Source organism: Gasterosteus aculeatus, chromosome 1 (genome assembly GCF_964276395.1).
Source record: "Gasterosteus aculeatus chromosome 1, fGasAcu3.hap1.1, whole genome shotgun sequence".
In the NCBI taxonomy this organism is placed as follows: domain Eukaryota; kingdom Metazoa; phylum Chordata; class Actinopteri; order Perciformes; family Gasterosteidae; genus Gasterosteus; species Gasterosteus aculeatus.
The window spans coordinates 3556402-3577825 of NC_135688.1; the positions used below are offsets into that span (position 1 = coordinate 3556402).

Here is a 21424-nt window from a genome sequence, read left to right on the forward strand (position 1 = left end):
GGCGAATTAAGTCGATACAAGACAACCGAGCTGTTTATTTTGAAAAGCATAAGGAAACGTCATCGTTAAACGATACCGGAAGCTTGACGTCTGTATATCACACACTGGCGGAGAAACGTGGAGTTAAATTATGGAGGTAAACAGGACTTTTTATAACCCTTTTCGCGTTAACTAGGCGACATCCTCTTATGTTTCACCTTTCCAACGAAAGAGTAAACGAGCTAGCTTTAGCTTTAGCTGCGGGACGCCCCGCAGCCGTCGTCACACCGTCCCTCCTCCGCCGTGGGTCCAACAAAATAAAATCGGTCTTATGGTCAATAGCCTCTTATCATGATCCCTCCGTTCGTTTGTCAGCCGCAGACGGTCCACGTCAACGACCCCACGACGGAGACCCAACGTTAAACCCGAACCATGTCGAGCCGAACCGGGTCCGCGGCGCTGGCGCTGCTGGCCGCCCTGTGGAGCGACTCGCTTCTGTTCGGGGCCGCGGGGCCGCGATGCGACGACGGGAAGGTAACGAGGAACCCACAGTTCGGTACCGGTCGAGTCATTGTTACGATGTAATAAATGCAGTGCGCGTGTGCGTGTGCGCGTGCGTGCGTTCTAGCTCTCCTTGGAAAGGGACCTGGCTGCTGCTCACTGGGACTGTCCGGGCTCCATATGGCCGGAGTCCTCCACTCGGGTAACTATGGAAACAAGCGACCGCCTCGTCATCACCCCCCCCCCCCCCCCCCAGCATCGTCGCTCTGCTCGCATTCTCCCGCAGAGCTTTTCCCCTCCATCCGTTCCATGTGCTGGAATGATGTTTTAAACAATGGTGTTTGGCTCCCAGAAGGAAAGGAAACATTTATTTACCAAAATATGTCAAACATACAATGAATTTGTCTTGGCGGTTGGTGCGAGACAGTAGACAGTGTGACAATAGACAACAAGACAGCAGTGCACAAGTTACAAAATAAAGTAAAATGAAATGCTAATGCAATGGGTTAGTAGATTAGGTCAGAAATGGTTTTGTTCAGATTTGCTCAATCAGGGGTTTGACAGGTTTGTCTCCGATGTCTGCAGAGACTGGCCAGCGTTGACACGGCGTACGACCCGGTGGTGAGTAAACACTTTACAGAGCACCTCATCTAACCTTCAGCCCCACGGAAAAACAACACTCACGCAACGCATGAAATGAGACGGAAGCTTTGCAGAAAGCGACTGTGGCGATACCGAAGACGCCCTCCTCGTCGTGTTATTGTTGCCAACAAACAAAAGGTTGCAAACTGCTCTGTGTGACTCTGTCGCCAACCAGCAAAACAACTAAAGAATTTCTTCTGACAGCCGGCCAGGAAGATCTGCATGAATGAATCCATCTCCTACACTCACGCCATCCCCAACAGGTGAGGTGGTTTGGACACACAGGTGATACAAAGAAGGTGTGGAGATGGGAAACATGCACACGCGTTCATACGTGCACCCTTGTTCACAGAAAATCCGTTTTAAGGTCTTCTGCTTTCAGTTGCTGTGCTTTTTATGAGGGCATTCCCATGTGTGTCTTTATCTGCGTCTGTGTGTGTCCCAGTGGAGCGTACAGACCAGTGGGGGCCGAGAGCGGCGAGTACTTGTACTGTCCTCCTCAGCGGTGGCTCAACAACCTGCACGTGAGTCTCAAACGTCAAACACGTCTCCCCTCTCACAGTGACCGTCTGTCTCTGTCTGCTCAATATGCCTTTAATACCGATTAGTGCTGGAAGCTGAAGACACTGCTCCTTTATGTAGTAGTAAGTTTCCATGTGAAGTGATGACGTAATAGTTGACAGAGGCATTGAGAAGTGCAGTGGTTGACAGCAAGATAAGACAAGATAATCCTTTGTCAGTAGAATACAATACTGGCGCTGAGTCACCAATTGGCCCAAAGTCCCTTCTGCATTACTCCCCAATCTAGAACACAAGACGCAAGGTTTTTTTTTGCCATTATTGTGCATCAAACTGTTGCGTTGGAGACACCATCATCGTGTGGTTTCCTTCTCAGATTCTCAAGAAGCCGATGGGCAAATCCCCAATTTTAAAAGCAAACACTCCTTGCATGTCAGGAATGTTTATTCAACAGCAGGAACCCAGATGTTTATCAGCTGAAAACACAAATAACAAACAAGGAGGGAATGCGATCGCGGCGCTGCGGGTGTTGACGTGTGCGCTCGTGTCTGTGTGCGTTGACCAGCGCGGAGCGACCGTGCTGCTCTACCACCCCTGCGCTCCTCTGCAAGAGCGTCTGCTGCTGTCGGTGCTGGCCCGGTCCTGCCTGTCGCACTACGTCGTGACCTCGCACCCCCACCTCGAGGAGCACATGGTGAGGCCGGCGAGCGCGCTTTCCCCTCCGTCCGCCCAGCCGAATGCTCGCTGCACAGTTAACGCTGACGGTTTGCTTTGCCCTCAGCCGATAGCCCTGGTGTCGTGGGGCCGCACCTTGGAGCTGTCCACCGCGGCTTCTTCGGACATCTGCGGTTGGCTGGAGACCACGGCGTCCGGCAGAAGACGGCCCGTTGACGAGGGCCAGAGCCGCGGCTACGACCTGCTGCTGACCCGAGCGGCCGAGCGGCGGCGTGCACATCCAGAGGGGAGCTCGGCCAACGTGACGGTTTGGATGTTTATTTGCGTAGTGCGGGGAGGATGATTGGCCCGGTGGAGGTCCCTAAATAGCTGTTGTTGTAAACCCCCCCACAGGAGTCTCTGAGGCGATGCTTTAAGCGGATCATGTCCTCTCCTCTGAAAGGAGGGATGGAGACAGAGCGGCAGTCCAGCAGAGCGAGTGCAAGCTTCAGGCAAATGAAGGAGGACGGCAAGCGCAGGTTTTTAAGAGCCGCCGCGGAAGAAATACAGGAGAAACGCGGGGAGGAGAACCAGAGAGAAGACGCAAAGGCAAACCAGACCAGAAGAAGCCCCATCAGCAGGACAGGGCCCGCCCACAACAACAACTCGACACCTGGAGCATCTGCAGATCCCGCAGGTTCTACCGCAGCTCCCTTTCAGTCCAAGATACGAAACACCAATCGGAGCCTCACAGCCGGGCCCAGAACCTCTGACGCGTCACCTCAACCGGCAGCGCAGCAGCTTGAAGCCCACCCGAACCCCCCTGCTGGGCTGGATGCTCTTGCAGGGGGTGTGAACAGGGAACAACACAGGACTGCCAGGCCTGAAGGCCTGAAGGTCGTCAGCTCCAAAGCGGGTCAAGTCCAACGGAGCGACGGCGTCGCCGCCGCGGACAGAATGGAGGATGAGGAAGTAGTAAGTGTTAGAGAGAGAGAGTTGGCAAAAACACACAGCGACGCACACTCTCATCACAGAAGTGAAACAACTGATTCCACCTCTGAACCTCAGCGGCAGCAGCCGCAACGCCGGCAGAACCCGGCGGCGAGGACCCTCAGGACGGACGAGGCGGTGTGGGCGGCAGCAGCGCTGGGCTTCCTGCTCGTCCTCCTGGCCCTGTCGGTGCTCCACACGCGCCTGTACCGCCACTGGAGGACCATGCCCAGCCTCTACTGGCGCGACCCGCAGCAGGACTACGACAGCGTGGCGGGTAGGTCGGATGGAAGCGTGAGCGCCCTCGGGTGGAGGTCATGGGGTGTTGTAGTGTGCATGCATAGGAAGTTTAAGTGTGTTTATCCGTGTGTGTCCTCTAGATGTGATCCGCAGGAGGCTGCCGGCGGGCAGCAAGAGGCGGAAACGGGGCAGAAGACCGGAGTGTGTTCTTCTGCCCAGCTCCTCGAGCTCAGATGAACATTGTTGAAGGAAGGAAGGAAGGAAGGAAGGAAGGAAGGAAGGAAGGAAAGGAAGGAAGGAAGGAAGGAAGGAAGGAAAGGAAGGAAGGAAGGAAGGAAGGAAGGAAGGAAGGAAGGAAGGAAGGAAGGAAGGAAGGAAGGAAGGAAGCGGCCCGAAGACGAGCTGCCGGTCCTCCTCCACTCACTCCTAGACAATCCATCTGTGGAGTGTACTTAGCTTACAGCGGCTTTTCTTCACCTCTGGTGGGAATCCGAGCGCCATCTAGTGGGATGCAACGGTACTGGGGGGGAAAAGCACATTATAAAGCTATTTTTAAATCTATAAATGTCTTTGTATGAGCTCAACATTTCCCAAAAGGAAGGGAGTCTTATTTCCTCAAACAATCAAAGGGATGTTTTTTTTTTATGTAAACGTGTCACTTTGCAAAGTGGTGACCTAAATATGTACAGACAGGGGCCACATGGTACAATAAAAACAGATCCTCCGGTTTTTAGATGCTCGTATTGTAACTACGTCTTTTCTGTGAGCTTGCTGATGGAAATAAAAGCTGTGAAATAGTAGCTGGATTGTCTCCATGAGGACACAGAGCTCAGTGTGGAACCAGCTCAACAATGAATGGCCGCTAACACTAGAAATGAGACAAACGATGTAGGTCAATGGCGTGGAATACTACTAAAGTATTAGTCTGGTATTAGTATCAAAGTCGGAGCAGCCACACATCAGAAACGTGTAAACAGATTCGGCACAATCCGCTTGTTTTACCGTTTTATTACAAATGTACAGCTTATGAGTTTTCCATTACGTTTGACCTCTTTAAGTCGTTCATCTACTTTATACACTTCTGAACGTCGTCTGTTAAAAGACGCTTCTCTCCCGTCGCCCGTCTCCCAAAAGTGTAGAGCCGTGAAGAAACACAGGGACAGCAACAGTACAGGCCACAGTGCACTGCCCCCGTGTGCGTGCGTGTGTGCGTGTGTGTGTGTGTGTCTGAGAGCATGTGCTGAATGTTGGACATGATGAAAGTGGAGGCCGTGTGTTGGACATGAACCATAGGAGGCATTTAACATTCATACTAGAGGCCCCCTCCGTAGTGTCTACTGACTGGGAAAGGGCCGGCCCATGTGCATTTTGGACCCCCCCCCCCCCCCCCCTCACTTCCCTCCCTCCCTCCCTGGACATTTTGAGATGAGTAGTGCGAATCCCCAGTGGGCTTCCGGCCTCCCGCCTCGTCCTGTCACACTGCGTCCTTGAACGCGCGATGTAGCTCCTGCACGCCGCCGGTGTGTGCGACCCCGACGCGTAGAGGGGCCGATGCGACGGCACGACCGCGCCCACCAGACTCACCATGTCCGCCGGGTGTCAAGGACGAGGCGCTAGGACGAGGAACCGGAAAGATCCGGTGGCCCCGAAGCCCCCTCGGGCCGACAAATAGACAGAAATATCTCGCAGACATTCCCAACATATAGCTTAATATAAAATATAGCATGAAAATATACGCCCATATATATATATATATATATATATATGGCTCTAGTCTAGAACTTGGGCAAACATTACCCCCCCGTGTGCATTTGTGTTTGTAGGTTTTTCTTTCGGGACAACATCACTTACTCGGCCAGTCAGATGATGATGATGACGTCCAAAGGCATCCGATATCAAACGGGGATCTATTTCACTAGTCCTCTGGACAACGAAATGAAGCAGACGGGGGGGGGCGCAGCTAATTTCTTCGTGCTTAGAAGGTTTTGTATCTTGAAAAAAAAATCTGGGCGCGGGCGGGGGGGGGGGCTCGATGGTGGCTCGCCAGGCCGTCTGAGGAGTGGACAGAACTCATGGCGGAGCAGGTCGAGCCGCCTGAGGAGGTTCGTATCCCTCGTCACATTTGCTCTTCTGGAGCTTTCCACGGGACAACTTGTAGTGTAACTGTAACATGCCAGGATGTGCATCAGATGCTATAATGGCTGGTGGGATAGGGGGGGCGGGGGGCTACATATCCTCCTGTGGGATTGATTCTGAGATGATTCCACTGGCTCTGTTAAACGAGGCAAACTATGGGATGAGTCGGCTGAGGATACGGGACCAGGACTTTCCATCCCAAACTCCTCCCATTTGGCAAACACTCGACCCCCCCCCCCCCTTAGCCACGGGACCCCGTCGAGGAAGCTCGAGGGCCGTTTCACAGGTTATTTTGTGTGTGCGTGTCTGTGCGTGTTTCTTTAAATCCCATTTGAGACGATAAAATAAACAGTTAAATCAAGATGACAGTAAAAATATCGATAAAAACAAAAAAATGATGCATTATAAACAACAAGGATAAGAAAATGTAAGTAAATCCAGTGTAAGTTTTGTTGGTGCGAGTCAGTCGGGAGGCGCAGACCCGACCGGTCGAAACAGAGCAAAAGAGGAGAGAAAACATGCCGCGTCATGCTGGGTACCACCGACGATGGGGGGGTGGAGATGATTGGGGGTATGTCATGGCGATATTTACCTCCCTCTCTCGCGGCGCACCCGCCCTCTCTCTCTAGCTCAGGTAAACAGGGAGGGGGCGGGCCGACGACTGACAGGTGGGAATAAATAAAGCGCTGACGTCTCTGGTTTCTCTGTACATCTCCGTCGGCGGGTTTCACGTATGCTCATCACAGTCGGTGGCGCTTTATTATTCACACGTGACTCGGGACGGCGGATCTCCGTCGTTTATGCCACCTTTCTCTTCCCCAGTTGTGGGATTTCTCCCTTTCCGGTCCTCTGTTAGTGTGACCACCAGACGATGGATCAACCGACTCTTTTCTGTGCATATTCCAAACTTCTTCTTTCCTCACTGCACACCCGGCACTCTCCCAACTCCCTCCCCTCTCCCCACATCTATAGTGTGACCTGGCGTTCGCACTCCTGCACCTGCTGCAGAAGCCCCTCCCATTCCTCCCGGCCCCACCCCGTGCATCCATACGTTCCCTCCTCCTCTTCCCCTCCCCCCCCCCCCCCCCCCCCCCCCCACTGCATCCACGCCGGTGCCGGGTCACTGTTTCTTCTCTCGGGTGGTGATGGTGACCAGTTGCTTGGCGGCCTTGGCGATGTCGTAGGCGCACTGGATGACCTGCTGGGTGAGGAGCTGGTAGTCCACCGCGGGGCCCCCGGGCTCCGAGGGCGCCGCCTTGCGGCACTCCACCTGCAGCCGCGAGGCGCTGGAGGCCAACAGGCGGAGGGAGCCGTACACCGCGTCCAGCGCCGGCCGCTACGGAGAGAAGGGGGGGGGATAAGAACTTTGCAAAGGCGGAGACCGGCAGGTACGAGAGGAGAAGCGGCAGGGGGGGGGGGGTAAACACGGCATACTTACTTTGGGGAAGAGAGAGGCCATCTCGGTGACGGCAGAGTGGATCTTCTCCGAGCACGGAACGAAGCTAGAGGAGAGAAGCGCGACATAAGCCAGGACGTCGCCAGCTGTTCAGATTCTCAGGCCGACACAATGCTGTACCGGGTCAGTCGGTCACCCACCTGTCGTGTTTGAACTCCTGGGCGGCCCGGAGCAGCTCCTGGATGTTTTTGGTCACCTGCTCGGTCTTCATTATGACGTCCTCCGTGCACGGCAAGGTGGGGTCCGGCTCCCACGCCTCCCCTCCTCCTCCTCCTCCTCCTCCCTCCTCAGAGTCCCCGCGACCCTCCTCCTCACTGCTGCGGCCCGTACTGACGAGAGGCACACGGCCATTCAAACGTAATCAATCGCTTGGAATAAACCCGTTACCGAGTACCTCATCTTAAGAGACCCTCACGAACAGCTGTGAGCGGGGCTCATTCAGCCGCTCTGCGTGTGGCCCCAATTTACAGATGTGAAATCCCATCAGCGAACATGGAGTAGTAACGTCAGAGGACCCGTGGCGCCCCGCGGCGCGTCTCACCTTAGCGAGAAGTCGCAGGTCTGCGTGTTGTCGTAGTCGCTGTCGGTGCCGCTGCCGTGCTTCTCGGATTTAGTCACCTGTGGGGAGGAGCAGAGCGACGCGGCGCTCCGTCAGGGCTGCTATCCTCCACCTCCCCGGTACCCGACCCCCCCCCCGCACAGCCTAATGGATACCACTTCCCGCAAAGTCCAAGCATTTGTTCCCAGGGAATGTGAATAGTAAATGGGGAATATTTTGAAAGTTCTTTGCTTCAGTAAAAAAAAGGCAAATAAGTTGTCAATCTCAACCTTCTGCTGCCATCAGAAAATCGGTCCAGAGAGCAGAACTCACCATGTACCGGCCCATCTCTGTAGATCCAGAGTGGTGCTGGCCTCCATAAGGCGTCTTCCGTACCTGCAGAAAGGGGGGTGAGGGGGGGGAACACAAGGACGAGGGGGAGGAAGAGACAGAGAAAAGGTGGAGGGAGAATATAAGAGGACAGATGTGTGGACAAAGAAAGAGATGGAGGAGGGGAGATTAGCAGACAGATGGATGAAGAAACAAGGGGAGGATGGGGGGGGGCAGTGGGGAAGGGGGGGGGGGGCAGGAGAGAAGTGATGCGTTTATAAACAGCAGAGAAACAAGATGAATGAGCCGGTGAGAGCGGCGGCAGATCAACTCGACAGCTCACCCATCATCCCCTCGGTGCCACATGCCTCTATCGCTATCTGACATACAAAGCACACGCAGCTAGACGAGCCGCTGATGAAGGGCTGCACGTCTACTCGACACTGGACTGGACTACACGCACACACACACACACACGTTGATCTCCGTTATGATAATGCATAACAAGCAGCAGTGGTGCGCTGTGGCATGTGGGCGGCTCCCGTTACGCTATTGGAGGATGAAATGGCAAACGATGCGGTGACGGATTGAATGCTTACATCCAGAGGATGCACGGCTGCACTGCAGTGAGCGAGGGACGGACGGGTGAAGAGACAGACAGACAGAAAGGAGACAGACAAACAGGTAAATCTTTGTGCACGGAGACGGGAGGGGCGGGGTCTCCCTAGAGTGCTCGACAGATGTGGTGGGTGGTCTGCACACTGTGGCTAAACTGTTAGGTACATGCTGCTGAATGCTGTAACATCTCCTTCCCTTTGAGACAGTGTGTGTGTGTGTGTGTGTGTGTGGAATCATAGCAAAGCGTAAGTAAATTAAGCGCTGGTCCAGAAGCAGCGGCGCTGACGGGGAGGTGAAGAAGGGTCGAGAAGGTAAAGATTAAAGGGCAGTGAGCAGACCAGAGGACGGAGGCGAAACCCGGGGCAACCGATCAGAATCCACATTTTTGAACATCTTTCCCCTGAACGCCACAGTTGTGCACTGCCCCCCCCCCCCCCTTATTGTTCTGGGACTCATTTTACATTTAAATCTGAAGTCTAGGCACAACTGGGCCTTTTGAAGAGAAAGATGGGGAACGGAGATGCAGGGAGGGACAATCTGGAGAGATCTGGATTGGACCGTCACCCATCAATCAGGCCAAAGAGAGCCAATCGTGGCCACCGAAAGGAAGGTGGGAAGTAGCGAGGGGGGTCCGGGGGGGGGGTTCTAACTTACGCTGGGTGTGTTGAGGGGCTGCAGGCGGGCTGCCAGGGAGTCCAGGACTGGGAGACCATGGGCCGTGGGGCCGGGGGCCGCACCCGGCTCGTACATGGAGAAGGCCTGGCGGTCCCTCCGGTGGGGGTGGGAGTTGGGGACGGCAGAGGAGGGCACCGACAGCCCTGGGGGGTCCGCTCCTGTCCCGAACCCACCCATGCCCCCTGCGCCTACTCCTCCCCTCATCCCGCCCCCATGCCAGTGGCCGCCGCCCCCTCCTCCGCCGCCGGGTCCCCCTACCCCATGGCCAGCTGGCCCCCCAGCCTGCTGGCCCCCCCGCAGCGCACTGTTCTCTGTCTGCATCCGCGTGATCTACAGGAGAGGAGGAAGGGGAGCGGGGAGGAATGAGAGGATGGAGGGAGGGAGGGAGGGACACGGGGAGGTTGGAGGGAAGGGGGGGGGGGGGGTCAACTGAATGGTCAAAGGCAAGCATCCAAAATCACAGGTACAGTAAAAAGCTCACACAAGCTGAGACATGTTAACTCACAGCAGTACTGGGGAGGGAGGGAATATGCAGTAAATAGGTTGCAGTTAGGGGATGGGATGGTAGGAAAACATAAACATGTGTATATAGATGTGTGTGTGTGTGTGTGTGTGTGTGTTTAGTTATATATCTACATGAGGACTCACCTGCACTGAAGTACGTTAACTAGAATATTTGCATAAGTGTGTGCTTACAAGTTCAAAGCATCACTAACTCATCAAATCAACATCCAGAAATACACACACTCGTGAATGAGTCATTTAAGCCGACGCATGAATCCACTAATGAGTACAAGCAACTAACGATGAGGAGTCGCGCGGGACAGAGATGAAGCCACCGCAAATGAGCGCGATGAAGTGAAAACTGTCTGTCTGAGACTGTATTTAGACGGACATCTGCTTTAGTTACTAAATCACAACCGAGAAGACGTGGACGCATTCCAGAGACATCGGGACAAGAGCGTCGGGAAAATAAATCAGCTCGCAAAGATATTAAAACATGTTCACGCCCCTCCATCGTGGTGCCCTCCTTCTGTCTGAATCCTCCCTTCTCCCTTTGACAGCTTGTCTCGTGACCCCGGTGTTCTCGTCAGTGCAGATGGCAGAACGGACCTCGTCCACCTTTCTAAGAAATAATCAACCCGTTCTTCTGGTCTGAACCCGCGTGTCCGTCCTTTCCTCCTCCCCTCCTCCCCTCCTTCCGCCCTACCTCCTTCTGGAGCCGCCGGAGCTCCTCGCTCAGGTTGTTGTTGACCTTCATCAGCTGCTGCACCTTGGCTTCGGAGGAGGCCAGAGCCTTCTTCACCTCCAGGTACTCCTGCAGGGTGATGGGGCCGTCCGACAGGTCCGACGAGTCCATACTCTGGATGGATAGGACAGACAGGAAGCGGACACTGTGAGAGTAAAAACTAGCACGTCTCTTCGGTGCTTTTAACAAACAAAATCGGTTTGTAACTGTAATATATGCAGCCTTTCTGCAGAGGTCCCAGGAGGACGGATCGGGAAGAATGAATTAGTTTCTTGTGAGGGTGAGAGGAAGAGGGCTGGCATGCTGCCTGCAGCTGATCTCACCCCCCCCCCCCCCCCCCCCCTCTCCCTCTCCCCGGACAGTGGCGCCTCAGTCCTCGCTCTCAGAGCACCATCTGGTCCCACCTCCTGTGACCCTTGAGCGCGCTCAAACACGCGTCTACGCCGCTCCCTCAAAGGCCGCGTGAAGCGTCTTCCATCGTTTCATCCTCCCCCCCCCCCCCCGACCCACGTCTGCTGTGGAGAACACGACGCGTAACCGAATGCAGCCGCATTGGATGACGCGCACGACATAGCCAGATGGGAGTGGAACGCCGCGGTCAGGGTTCTGCCCCACGAGCCAAACAAGTCCACAGGAAAAGGAGAAAGTTACTGCTCTGTTGTCTGCGTCGTCATTTCTACCCCTCCCACCCTGCACCACTTTCGCCCTCCTTTTCTCTCCCTGGATCCGTCCTTCTCCTCTCCTCCCTCTCTCTCTCTCTCTCTGTGTGTATGAACAATGGCTCTCTGACAAGCACATGATGTCACTCGCGAGCTATGTGGCAGCCCTGACTGTGGCCACTCCCCGCAAAGCATGCTGGGACAAGCAGTCAGGAAAGAGGGAGCCATTGAATATCTTTGCTTGACTGAATGCCGTCGGCCTGAGCAGAGCTGGGTGGTTTCTACAATGAGGTGTGTGTGTGTGTGTGTGTACCTTTGCCCGGTTGCTGCGTTGCGTGTTGTTGTTGTTCTGGGCGGTCAGCTCGCTGTCGGTGTCTTCGTCGGACGCTACGCTGTCGTAGTCGTGCTGGTCGTCATCGATGCCCAGATCCAGAGTGTCTGAAGGAGCAAACTCATTTTCAGGCCCAGACTGATAGCAGCGGCTGGCTCATTTTGGGCTTCCGCGCTGGTTTCACACTAACGAGGGAACTTAAAATGTCTGATCTCCTACAGAAACCTTCCTTTTACTCGTCGGTCAGTAGGTTCACTGAGTTGTTTCAGCCTCCGAAGCTCCACATTGTATCCATCTACATTAGCAACGAGCTTCAGCTTCATGCTAATCGGCGTCTCACCAGTAGGGCTGCTGAGTCCTTTCCCCTGCTGCCTCCTTTTGGCGTCGCTCAGGATGTCGATGATGAGCGTGGCGAACTCCCGGGCGTTGAAGCGAGCCAGCTTCTGGCGGCCCTGCGGGCGCAAACGAGTCACGAGTCAGAAGCCGGGCTGGCGGGCGCGAACGCGCTGGAAGCCGTCCCGCCGCGTGGGATGCAGAATCCAGCCCACTGGCTGGTCCGCTGCCCGAGGGGCTGCTGTGGTCAACGGCCGCGCGCTGTGGAAAAACGCAGTCATACTTCCCCCGTCGCGCGCACACACACTCGCGCCATCACAAGCGCGCTCACGCGTACACAAACACTGGGGGAGGAAAGCGTGCGTGCGTATGAGGGAACAAAAAGAAAAAGCTTTTGAATGAAAGTGTTGGAACTTGAAATACAGAAAATATCACTCGGGGAGACAAAAGGAGCTGAAAAGTACAACTCTGAATGTGAGGGATTGTTTTTCGTCTGTTCCCCCCCCCGTGCACGAGTAAAACATACATCTAAAACCCAGACGGGTACATGCACGCCGCCCCGGGGATGGCTCGGTGTGATCGCTTCGTGCACGGTTACCTGGTTGCGCGTGGCAGAGTACTCGGGGTTGACTGGAAGGAAAGGCACCGCGCTGCGCTCCGTCACCAGCGTGCTGTGGTTCTGGGTCGTGAGCCACACTGGAGACACAAATACGAAGCAGAAAATGAAGTCTGTGAGTGTTTGACAGAGGAACGCTCCGCCCAGCCACACGCTCAGTAAAAATCAAACAATAGATCATGAAGCCGGCCCCTATAAGCCTCCGTGGGGCTTTGAGCCCTCCCCTAGTATGTGTGTGTCTGTCACTTACCTACTGAGCTTCTGTCAGAAAGCACACATTTGACTGCTACTGAGGAAAAGGAGGGGGAAGAACGAGCCGAGGAGGAGGAGAGTGACTCAAGAATATCTGAGGCCCTTCCTCGCTCTGCTCTCCTCCTCCCTCGCTCTCCTTCCACTGTTCTTTCCTCCCCGCCGGGTCCTTCAGATTAACTCCCCGTTCTCTCAACATCTACTTTCTCTTCCTCGTTTCTTCTTAAAGCTCGTTTCAATGATGTCGTGGTGGGGACGTTTTCTATGTCTGGTCTCCATGAAAGGTGCTCATACTTCATACTTCAGTGTGGTACCTCAGGTACTTCATGGGGGGGGGGCTCACCTGCATCGTTTTCTCTGCGGTCCACCTCGTCGTAGACGTCCATCGCGAGCTCCTCAAACAGCCGGTTGTTGAGCTGTCACACACACACAGAATGAGCCGTGTTATATTGCTATATGTTAACAGGTGACTTTCTACATGCGGATACATCAGGGCTGCAGGCGACAGTGTGAAAGACAAGAGCGACTAGAAATATGCTCAATATTCATCTGAAGTCTGAATTATGCAATTTCCTTTTTTCTGTTTCACTATTGTATTTTGCACAGGTGTCAGAAATAGTTCTTTGACACTCAATAAGTGTTGTTCTAACAATATTGTTTTGGTTTGCTTCGATCAAAATGTGGCACAATAATTTAATAAAGTTCAATCTCATCTTATTTATGATAGAACTTCTGTTCCATGATTTGTGAGAACTTTCAGTACTTTAAATCTTGATAATCGACCATCAGCTCGGCGCTTGCTGAACAGATGGCCTGTAACATCAAATCTGGCTGATACACCAAGAAATTTCTCTCCATTTAATAATTAAGAACCCTCCACAAATTGCTCAATACGCCACAATCCAACTCACCGCTTGGAGCTTCTTCTTGGCCGCCTTGGCCAGCTCTGAGAGGTCCAGACTAAAAAGACACAGAACCAGAGTCAGCCAGCGGCCACGACGCGGCGGTGGAGTAAAGAGACGGAGGGAGAGGTATGCAGAGAGGAGAGGTGAGGGGATGGGGGACAGGGGAGAGGGAGGACACATTTCGGGTGGGACGCCTCGGGCGCCTGATCGAAAGGTGACCCGACATTCAGAGGCGTCTGCATCCGACAGCGGCTCTCCGCACGCCCCTCCCCCGGGGACAAAGGGCATCTGGGATTATTGATGTTTACGTGGACCCACGCTAGTCTGAACAGTGAATACATGCATATAAATTCACTGTTTAGACGATAGTGACGAGCTTAAGGGGTGGGGGGTGGGTGTGGGGGGGAACAAGGAAAGTAAAGATACCTCTGTGTTGGGCACTTAGGACGAGCTCTGGCTCCACCAAGCGCAGCGAAATGGAGAGAACAGAAGACGAGTGAGAAAAGGGAGGAAACAGAGAGAACGAGGGGCCGGAGAGGCCACATCAGTGAAGGGCTCCCGTCGTTATTACCACGAGGAAACCCTTCAGCGGAACACAACAGATGCACGTGGCGTTAGACGGCGGGCCCCCGACGGCACAAACGGAACCCGCGTTGCATCGGCCGCCGCTGAGTAACATTTACGTACGCGGATACTCCTTCTCGGCTCCTTCTCTGACTCAGCCGAGGAAACCCGAGCACGCATCAAATATTTGAAGGAAGACGTGGCGAGCAGCCCTGAAGATGATTGATCACATCCCGACTGTGCATTTGTGCACATCTCAAATCAAAGCTGCAGGAGCTAAGGAGCAACTGAACCTAAAGTATCGAAGTCACCGCGGCTACCTGTGATAGCTACGTGCACCGCGGCGCCCCCCTGTGGTCAGAACAGTAAACTGCACCAGCACCAAGTGATCCACGCAGGTTAGAAAAGTATGGAAGTCAGGGAGCTACAAAGTGCAAGTATACTCACAAAGACACTACATGCAATCAAACCACAGCAAGCATGCAAACACAAGGGACTCACGAGCACTTCATTCCAAAAAAAAAAGAAAAGAAGAAGGGTCACGGTGCATACCTGTCCGCCATTTGAGGAATGATATAATGGCCATTCTTGTGATCTGAGGGGAGGGGGAGGGAAAGGGAGAGGAGAGGAGACTGAACAACGGGGTAAAAGCTACCGCAAATGTCACCGAGGTCACCGGAGATGCGCGCCGTGCCCGGCCACGGCGCGGTGGGTTACCTGGACGCCGCCCACAAAGGTAGAAGGCGAGCCTGTCCGTGAGCTCGTACTGACACTCGACCAGCCGCTCCGCTAGCTCCACGTGGCCGGCCTGCCTGGAACACAGAACACAGAGCGCCGTCAGCCTTTTTTTTACCCCCCACCGCTCATAGACGCACACCGGGAGCCGGTTTCCGCCGGCTCTGTACCTCGCGTAGTCCATCGGGGTGCGTCCGTTGATGTCGGGCGCTCCGGGGTCGGCGCCGTACACCACCAGCAGCTCGGCCTGCAGGATCTGCCCCGCCTTGGCGGCCACGTGGAGCGGCGTGGTGCCCTTCTCCTGCAGGCAGACGCCGAAACGGAGTCAGCACAAGAGACAGCGCGGACAGTTTCTTAATGAAGCGAGTCGGCGGGTAGATTTTTTATTTTTTTTATCTCCTGACCGGGTGGAAGAAGTTGGCCTGAGCGCCGAGGGACAGGAGCCGAAGACACGTCTCCAAACTCCCCGTCCGCACACTCGAGTGTAGTTGCTGATGAAGAGGAGGAGGAGGAGGAGGAGGAGGAGAGGGGAAGAAGACCAGACGTCATGAAGAGACAGCAACAGGCAGAGTCCCCTCATTAGCACTATGCGGCTCATCGTTACATCCTGCTGTGTCATTGAGACCGCTTCCTGCCGTGGGCGCAGTGTGCATGCGTGTGCGTGTGCGAACATGCGCGTTTTTTCTTATTTCAGATGCGAGGCCTCCCACTGACGTCTTTAAATAAAACAGCATTCGTGCTTACCCACGCAGAACGGCAATGCGGCCGAGTGCGTGGGAGTCCTGAGCCCTCACCTTACTGAGGTCCTTGGTGGTGACGCCATCATCGTCGCGGCAGGGCAGCTTGTGCACAAAGGCCAGCATCTGGTATTTGGCTCTGATGAACTCGGACTTGGTGGGACTGGTCCACAGTGGAGGGGGAAGACGGTGAAGCAGGAAAAGGACAAGTGTTTTACACCAATGCTGAAAATAAACCACTAAAACGCACAATCATGCATTATTGGGCACCTCGACAGCACCCAGGGGGGGCAACCGGAACCGGGGACTACCAGCTACCACCGCCCCTCTGAGATGTGGGGCCTCTGCAGGTGCACTAATCGGTGTTTAGTTTCTGTGACTGAAAAGCAGTTAAAACGTCCGGTTCCCTTCATCTCCTTCTCGTTTGATTATTCCTCTAAGATGAAAATCCCACACATAAATAAGATATTACGGCTTAAGAACTAGGCCACACGAGAACTAGAGAGTGGGCTTTCTCAGCCCGAATGAGGTTCCTACACATCTTACTGAATGAGCCACAACTCACTGTTACTACTGGTTTCCTGCTTCTTTTACAACGACAGTTACACAACACTGTAACAAGACTGTACATTTAAGAGCTTTGAAAGAATGTGCTCCCACCCATTTATGACACATTGAGTGAAAAGAACTAGATGTCGTGCAGGTCCAACTCCTGATCTTACGCCACTCCCACATTTCCACCCAGGACGAAGCACCGCGAACGGACAACAGCGAACCCTCTCTGGCTTTTAGATACACAAAAACCCAGAGAGCAGAACACTATTCACCGAGGAGGTGCGACATCACTACGAGAAACACCTCCGGACCAGTCAAAGGTTATCCGACATTCCTGTGCAGCAGGACAATCGCTTCCCACAGCAAGAGGCTGATAGTTTGGTTGTGTGTGTGTGTGTGTGTGTCTGTGTGTGTTGAGGCTGAAGGGAGCATACTCACTGGACTTTGTCCTGGGGGTTGGGTTTCCTTCGACCGCTCTGTACCTGAGCAGGGTCCAGGAGACTGTGTTCCCATATGGAGTTGGCCCCGTTGCTGGCCAGGGTCTGAACCATCTGAAACCCACATGCAGCAGGGACTCAGAAAATGATGACAATAATCTGGTGTCACCTCACTGACCAAATGCGATGTTGTATTGTCGATTTCAGTTGTTTTTAATGCATCGCTTTAGTAACCAAAAAGTTATATACATGTTTGTGTGTGTGTGTGTCGTCGCAGCAAATGAATATGCATAAACATAGAAAAAAAGAGCAGCAGATGGGAAGACCTGTGAGATAGATTTTGCCGAGTCAGATTCATGTGCTGGTCATCTGTAGTGCGTTTGGACCTCAGGCTACCGCGTTTGCTTCAGCTGAATCCCCCACTTTCCTGCCCCGCCTCGTTTCTCAGAGCGTACCTGCAGCAGCGCGGGAGGCCATCCGCTGTGCCTCAGGTGCTTGACTATGGAGATGTGGCGGCCCAAGCTGCGGTGGACTGAGCAGCACTCGTCACAGATCAGGACCCCTCGGTTGATGCTGGTCCATCCCGGGTCTGACAGGGAAGCAGAAAGCGATGCCGTCACCAGCTACATACAACATGCTGGGTGTGATGCTGAGGCACTTCGGCAACATTGTGCCATTGTGTGCACAAGAGGAGTTAAAAGCACAGCGACTGTTCACGTCAGAAAAGATGCCCCTTTGTGATTAATCAGAGCGAGTGTGTTAACAGACGTAATAAAATATTCCTCTCTGCAAGGGAAATATGAACTATGCAATCACAATAGTAATTGTTTAATTACAATCATCTATTTAGTATCTAGATGATTGTACCTATTAAGTATTTAGACATTAAATTCATCAACAATAATATCTCGACCTGATTAACATATACATAATAACACAGAATTATCAGACAGCCTTTGTGTGTAAAGTGTGAAGATGTCAAGTGGAAGTGTCAAGTACCAGGATTAAAATAGAACCAAATGTTCCATTTAACGCGCCGTATACTGTCGCTCCCGTTAGCCCATTACGATCTGAATAGTTACTCACTAATGAACCGACGCATGCTGTGATTAAAGGGCTCACCTGTGTGAGGCTCAATTGAACCCAGAATTATTTAAACTCATCCACCTGAGAGTTGTGTCAGACACAAACGAGGTTGAGTCAGAGTCTAGGACCATTTTTACCATCTTATATATTGCTGGTGAAAAGGGAAATATCCTTAAACCGTGCATACTTCTACGAGCTTACACCCACCAAGTAGACTGTAACCGTTCAGTCTTAAGCAGCTTGGTAGGAGACCAGTGCCTCACAGGTTATTAGTTCGTGAAAAAGTCTGCAGTTTCCAGAACAACATTTGGTATTTGATTTAGTCAGCGTAATATTACAATGTGCACAACGCTGGGTGGGAACAGCACTTATTTCAAGCCGGCGTTGGAACGGACGAGCGTGAACGAGGTCGGGAAGCGGAAGCAGCTGAGGTCGATGCCAGTCGACTGGCGGACGAGTCATCGAGGCAGAATTCCGTTTGTGCCCCAAGGACCCTGATGTGATGAAAAGCAAACAACTCATAAGGTCTGCAATATCACAAGCAATGCAGACGTGCATATGATGCATTCACACTCACAAGCATCTACTATATGTATTAGCCTCTCGGGCGGGTATAAAACTGTGGGGGCTTAAGGTATTAATGGAGCTAAAATAAGTCCATCATCCGATGAGCTGAGGTGCTGCGGGTCTTTTCCCCCGCAAGGAAAAGTAGCAGCGATGCAAAATGCCTTTGATAAGAGCTGTAGCCGAGTTAAGAACGGTCTAAGCAGGTTTTAAATGATGGACTGCAGCGATTTCATTCCTTAATCTTCACAACAAAAAAGCTTCCACAGGCAACGCTATCCGCTCGGCTCGCTGGATCAATGTGAGGGTATTAGACCCAAATCTGCAGAATGACTTAATTTAACCCTAAAGTTGGCCTAATTCCTCGGTAAAACATTTGCATTTGTTTTCATCACCGTCACTGCGTAAAAATCATATAGATTACAAGGAGTGAGAATAAATTATGGTGAATTGAACACTGTAACAAAGGAATTCCACGCTGCCCCAAACGCTTTCATGGCGGCTTCCTGTACGCTTGCATCTGTGCTCCGTGAAGAATTCACCCTCACGACAACATGATTCATTGTTGCTATAAACTGTGCAGGTCGCCACGGCTCGAACATCAAAGCCTCCCGCGGCCCGGACCGGACCGGGAGCATCAGTGGTCCTTTGTAGCCGCGCCGTCGAGTTATCCCCATGACACAAGGCCAGGGTGGTAGGGAAGTGGCGAGGTCAGCATTTTGCAGAGACCACTGCGCATCTGTGTGTGTGTGGGCGCATGTTGTCGTAAGAAGGGGACACATGGAAGGAGCTAGAAGAAATGTACAGCGTGTAGCAGGTACGCCAAGGTAAACAAGCAGGGGAAAAAACACACGCATGTCCCTATTGACGAACCTTAACCATGCTGTGAACTGCTGAGTAGGAAATGCAATTGAGGGGGGAGGATGTACAGCAAGAGGCTCAGTAAAGGAAATAGTAAAAGGCAAAAGGGTTCAGGTTAGAAAGGTGCAGCACATTCAGGCTTTGACAGTTCTGCACTCACAGAGAAGCAGCTGCAATGTATGTATGGAAGGATGAACGCATGCAACACACACACACACACACACACACACAGGTGAGCACACAAGTGCTCTAAACTACACGTGAGGGCGTGTGAGGCCAAGGGGTGAAGGTCTGGGAGGGAAAACCGAGGTCGATTTAGCATTACCTCACTTTCTGACAAACACAGAGGAGAATAAACGGGAAAAACAAATACAAAAGAATAAAAAAAGAATGCCCATTGCGGTGGGCTCAACTATTCTATACACATTATAGGTAGTATGATGCTTTACTGTAACAGGTGACGTACACATGCATTCCCTCAGCATTTAATAACATCCGATACCTTTAAAGCCGCTCGCTGACGCGTTAGCTGACTCCGCTTGGCGAGAACTGTTTAGCCGTTTAGCCGAAGTTAGCCGAACTAGCTAACATTGAAGCTAAGCTAGCCAGCTACGCGGTCGCAAAACAGCGAGGACTAAAGCGGAGGTTTTAAAAAAAAACACAACGTGTGATACCAGCGCAGTGTGTGTGTGTGCGCGCTAAAAGGAGGGGTTTAATAACAGATAGAAACGCGGTGAGTCACAGCCGCCTGCTGGTTAGCACGGCTAAGCTAACGGGAGAAGAAGTCTGCCCCGGGTCACAAAAATCAAAACAAACGTCTCTCACAAATCTGACACCCGGATCCGAAGCAGAAATATAACTGCTTCTCCTCTCATACGCTTTGTTGTTCTGATAAATGTGCACATACAGCCGCTTAATTAAACGTCTAGCACCCGTTAGCCAAGGATTTTATTTTTCCCGTTGTGATAACACGCCTATTTTTCACTTGTTTTTATTTTCGGGCCTAAGCGAGGCTTCCGAGCACCGGCCGTTTTCCTGCTCCCCGGACCCGCTGACAGCGGCAGCGGCTCCGGCCAACGTCGTCCCACCGCGTCGCCCTCCCCGACGCATTGTCCCCGAGCGAGGCGGTGTATTTGGGATGCATTTCGTTTCTTCCCCCCCACCTCCGCCTCCTCCTCCCCCCTACCTGGCGCGCTGCAGTCGGCGCAGACCTCCGTCCTGTGAAGCTTCCTCGACATTCTCCAAAGTCGGCTGGGATCCGAGGGACGGACGGTCGGCGGTGATGTGCTCGTTCGCCCTTTCTCTCTCCCCCACCCCAATCCTCCTACTCCTCCTCCTCCTCCTCCCGGAGCTAACCGGACGACGTCTGCTGTCTACCGACGCCGCGGCCCAACGAATCCCCGGAAGCCGGGTCGGTGTGGTCGCTTTTCCCCCAGCGGGCCAGCTGACAGTCGGATTTCCCGTTTTTCCTCCAGCGGGTCTCTTCGCCGCCCCCCGCGTCCCCGCGTCCACTGCCCGAAGAAGTCGAGTCCGCAGCCGGGCTACGCGAACATGGTTTATCCGGCCGCTTGTATGAGCCTCGCCGGGGGATATTTGACTAAATCCGTTCGCTGCATTGCCCGCAACTCACCGAGAGACGGCAGCTCTCTACCGGTCAGTTTCCGCGCGCACACCCTGACATCCCCGCCGCCTCCCTGCGGGGGGGCGGGGACAGGGGCGGGTGAGAGGGCAACGTGCTGCCACCCTTTAGGGGTCAAGGAGAGATCAAACTCAACATACATTATGTTTACTTCAGGCTCGATGGTTTGACCTCATTAAAACCTCAAGGATCAGTACAATAATACACAATTTAATGCAAAGATTCACATATGTGAACGTGCTTATGTGAAAATAATCATTTTTCTTATTCATAGATTTGATAAAAAATGAACTACATTTAACACCTGTGTGGATATTGTGGTTATTATTATTAATCCTGCTGTTATCACTGTGGATTCCATTCTGTCATACATTTAACAACACAACTAGTTTAAAAGACACATTTAACTCAACATGGGGCACAAACAATCATTATATAAATGTGGCTTAGTTTTAAATTAAAATATAGCTTGTAACTAAGCAATGTTTGATGCATAACACATTAGGAACCGTAGAAATTAGACTTGATTTACACTTTAAATAGCTGCATTTTAATTCTGAATCTGTCTATTCTATTCTTTTCCTCCCCTACACTACACCAGTACTTTGTGCATAATTCGTGCGGTA

General features: G+C 52.8%; 2 protein-coding genes across 6 annotated transcripts; one reads left to right on the plus strand and one right to left on the minus strand.

Moving 5' to 3' along the window:
• Nucleotides 1-4325, plus strand: tp53i13 (tumor protein p53 inducible protein 13). 3 transcript variants are annotated; one of them, XM_040189970.2, is made up of 11 exons: nt 1-136; nt 355-513; nt 608-682; nt 1066-1101; nt 1327-1385; nt 1568-1646; nt 2207-2335; nt 2423-2623; nt 2710-3270; nt 3364-3562; nt 3666-4325. In XM_040189970.2, the coding sequence occupies exons 2-11, from the start codon at nt 412-414 to the stop codon at nt 3770-3772; spliced, it is 1548 nt and encodes a 515-aa protein (XP_040045904.2). In that variant the 5' UTR covers nt 1-136; nt 355-411; the 3' UTR covers nt 3773-4325. The 3 variants fall into 3 exon arrangements, with proteins under 3 accessions (XP_040045904.2, XP_040045888.2, XP_077964001.1); XM_040189954.2 differs by having other exon boundaries at nt 2710-3562; XM_078107875.1 differs by lacking the exon at nt 1-136 and having other exon boundaries at nt 267-513; nt 2710-3562.
• Nucleotides 4326-4518: 193 nt separating this feature from the next.
• Nucleotides 4519-20945, minus strand: git1 (G protein-coupled receptor kinase interacting ArfGAP 1). 3 transcript variants are annotated; one of them, XM_078107848.1, is made up of 21 exons: nt 20346-20945; nt 17104-17237; nt 16650-16762; nt 15714-15819; nt 15324-15410; nt 15090-15220; nt 14902-14996; nt 14737-14779; nt 14047-14073; nt 13627-13675; nt 13059-13131; nt 12449-12546; nt 11858-11969; nt 11500-11624; nt 10489-10641; nt 9258-9608; nt 7989-8051; nt 7659-7735; nt 7258-7446; nt 7100-7163; nt 4519-6997 (listed from the first exon to the last, which is right to left on the minus strand). In XM_078107848.1, exons 1-21 carry the CDS (start codon nt 20395-20397, stop codon nt 6782-6784), a joined length of 2358 nt encoding a protein of 785 aa, XP_077963974.1. In that variant the 5' UTR covers nt 20398-20945; the 3' UTR covers nt 4519-6781. The 3 variants fall into 3 exon arrangements, with proteins under 3 accessions (XP_077963974.1, XP_077963978.1, XP_077963983.1); XM_078107852.1 differs by lacking the exon at nt 14047-14073; XM_078107857.1 differs by lacking the exon at nt 9258-9608 and having other exon boundaries at nt 5350-6997.
• Nucleotides 20946-21424: the final 479 nt, after the last annotated feature.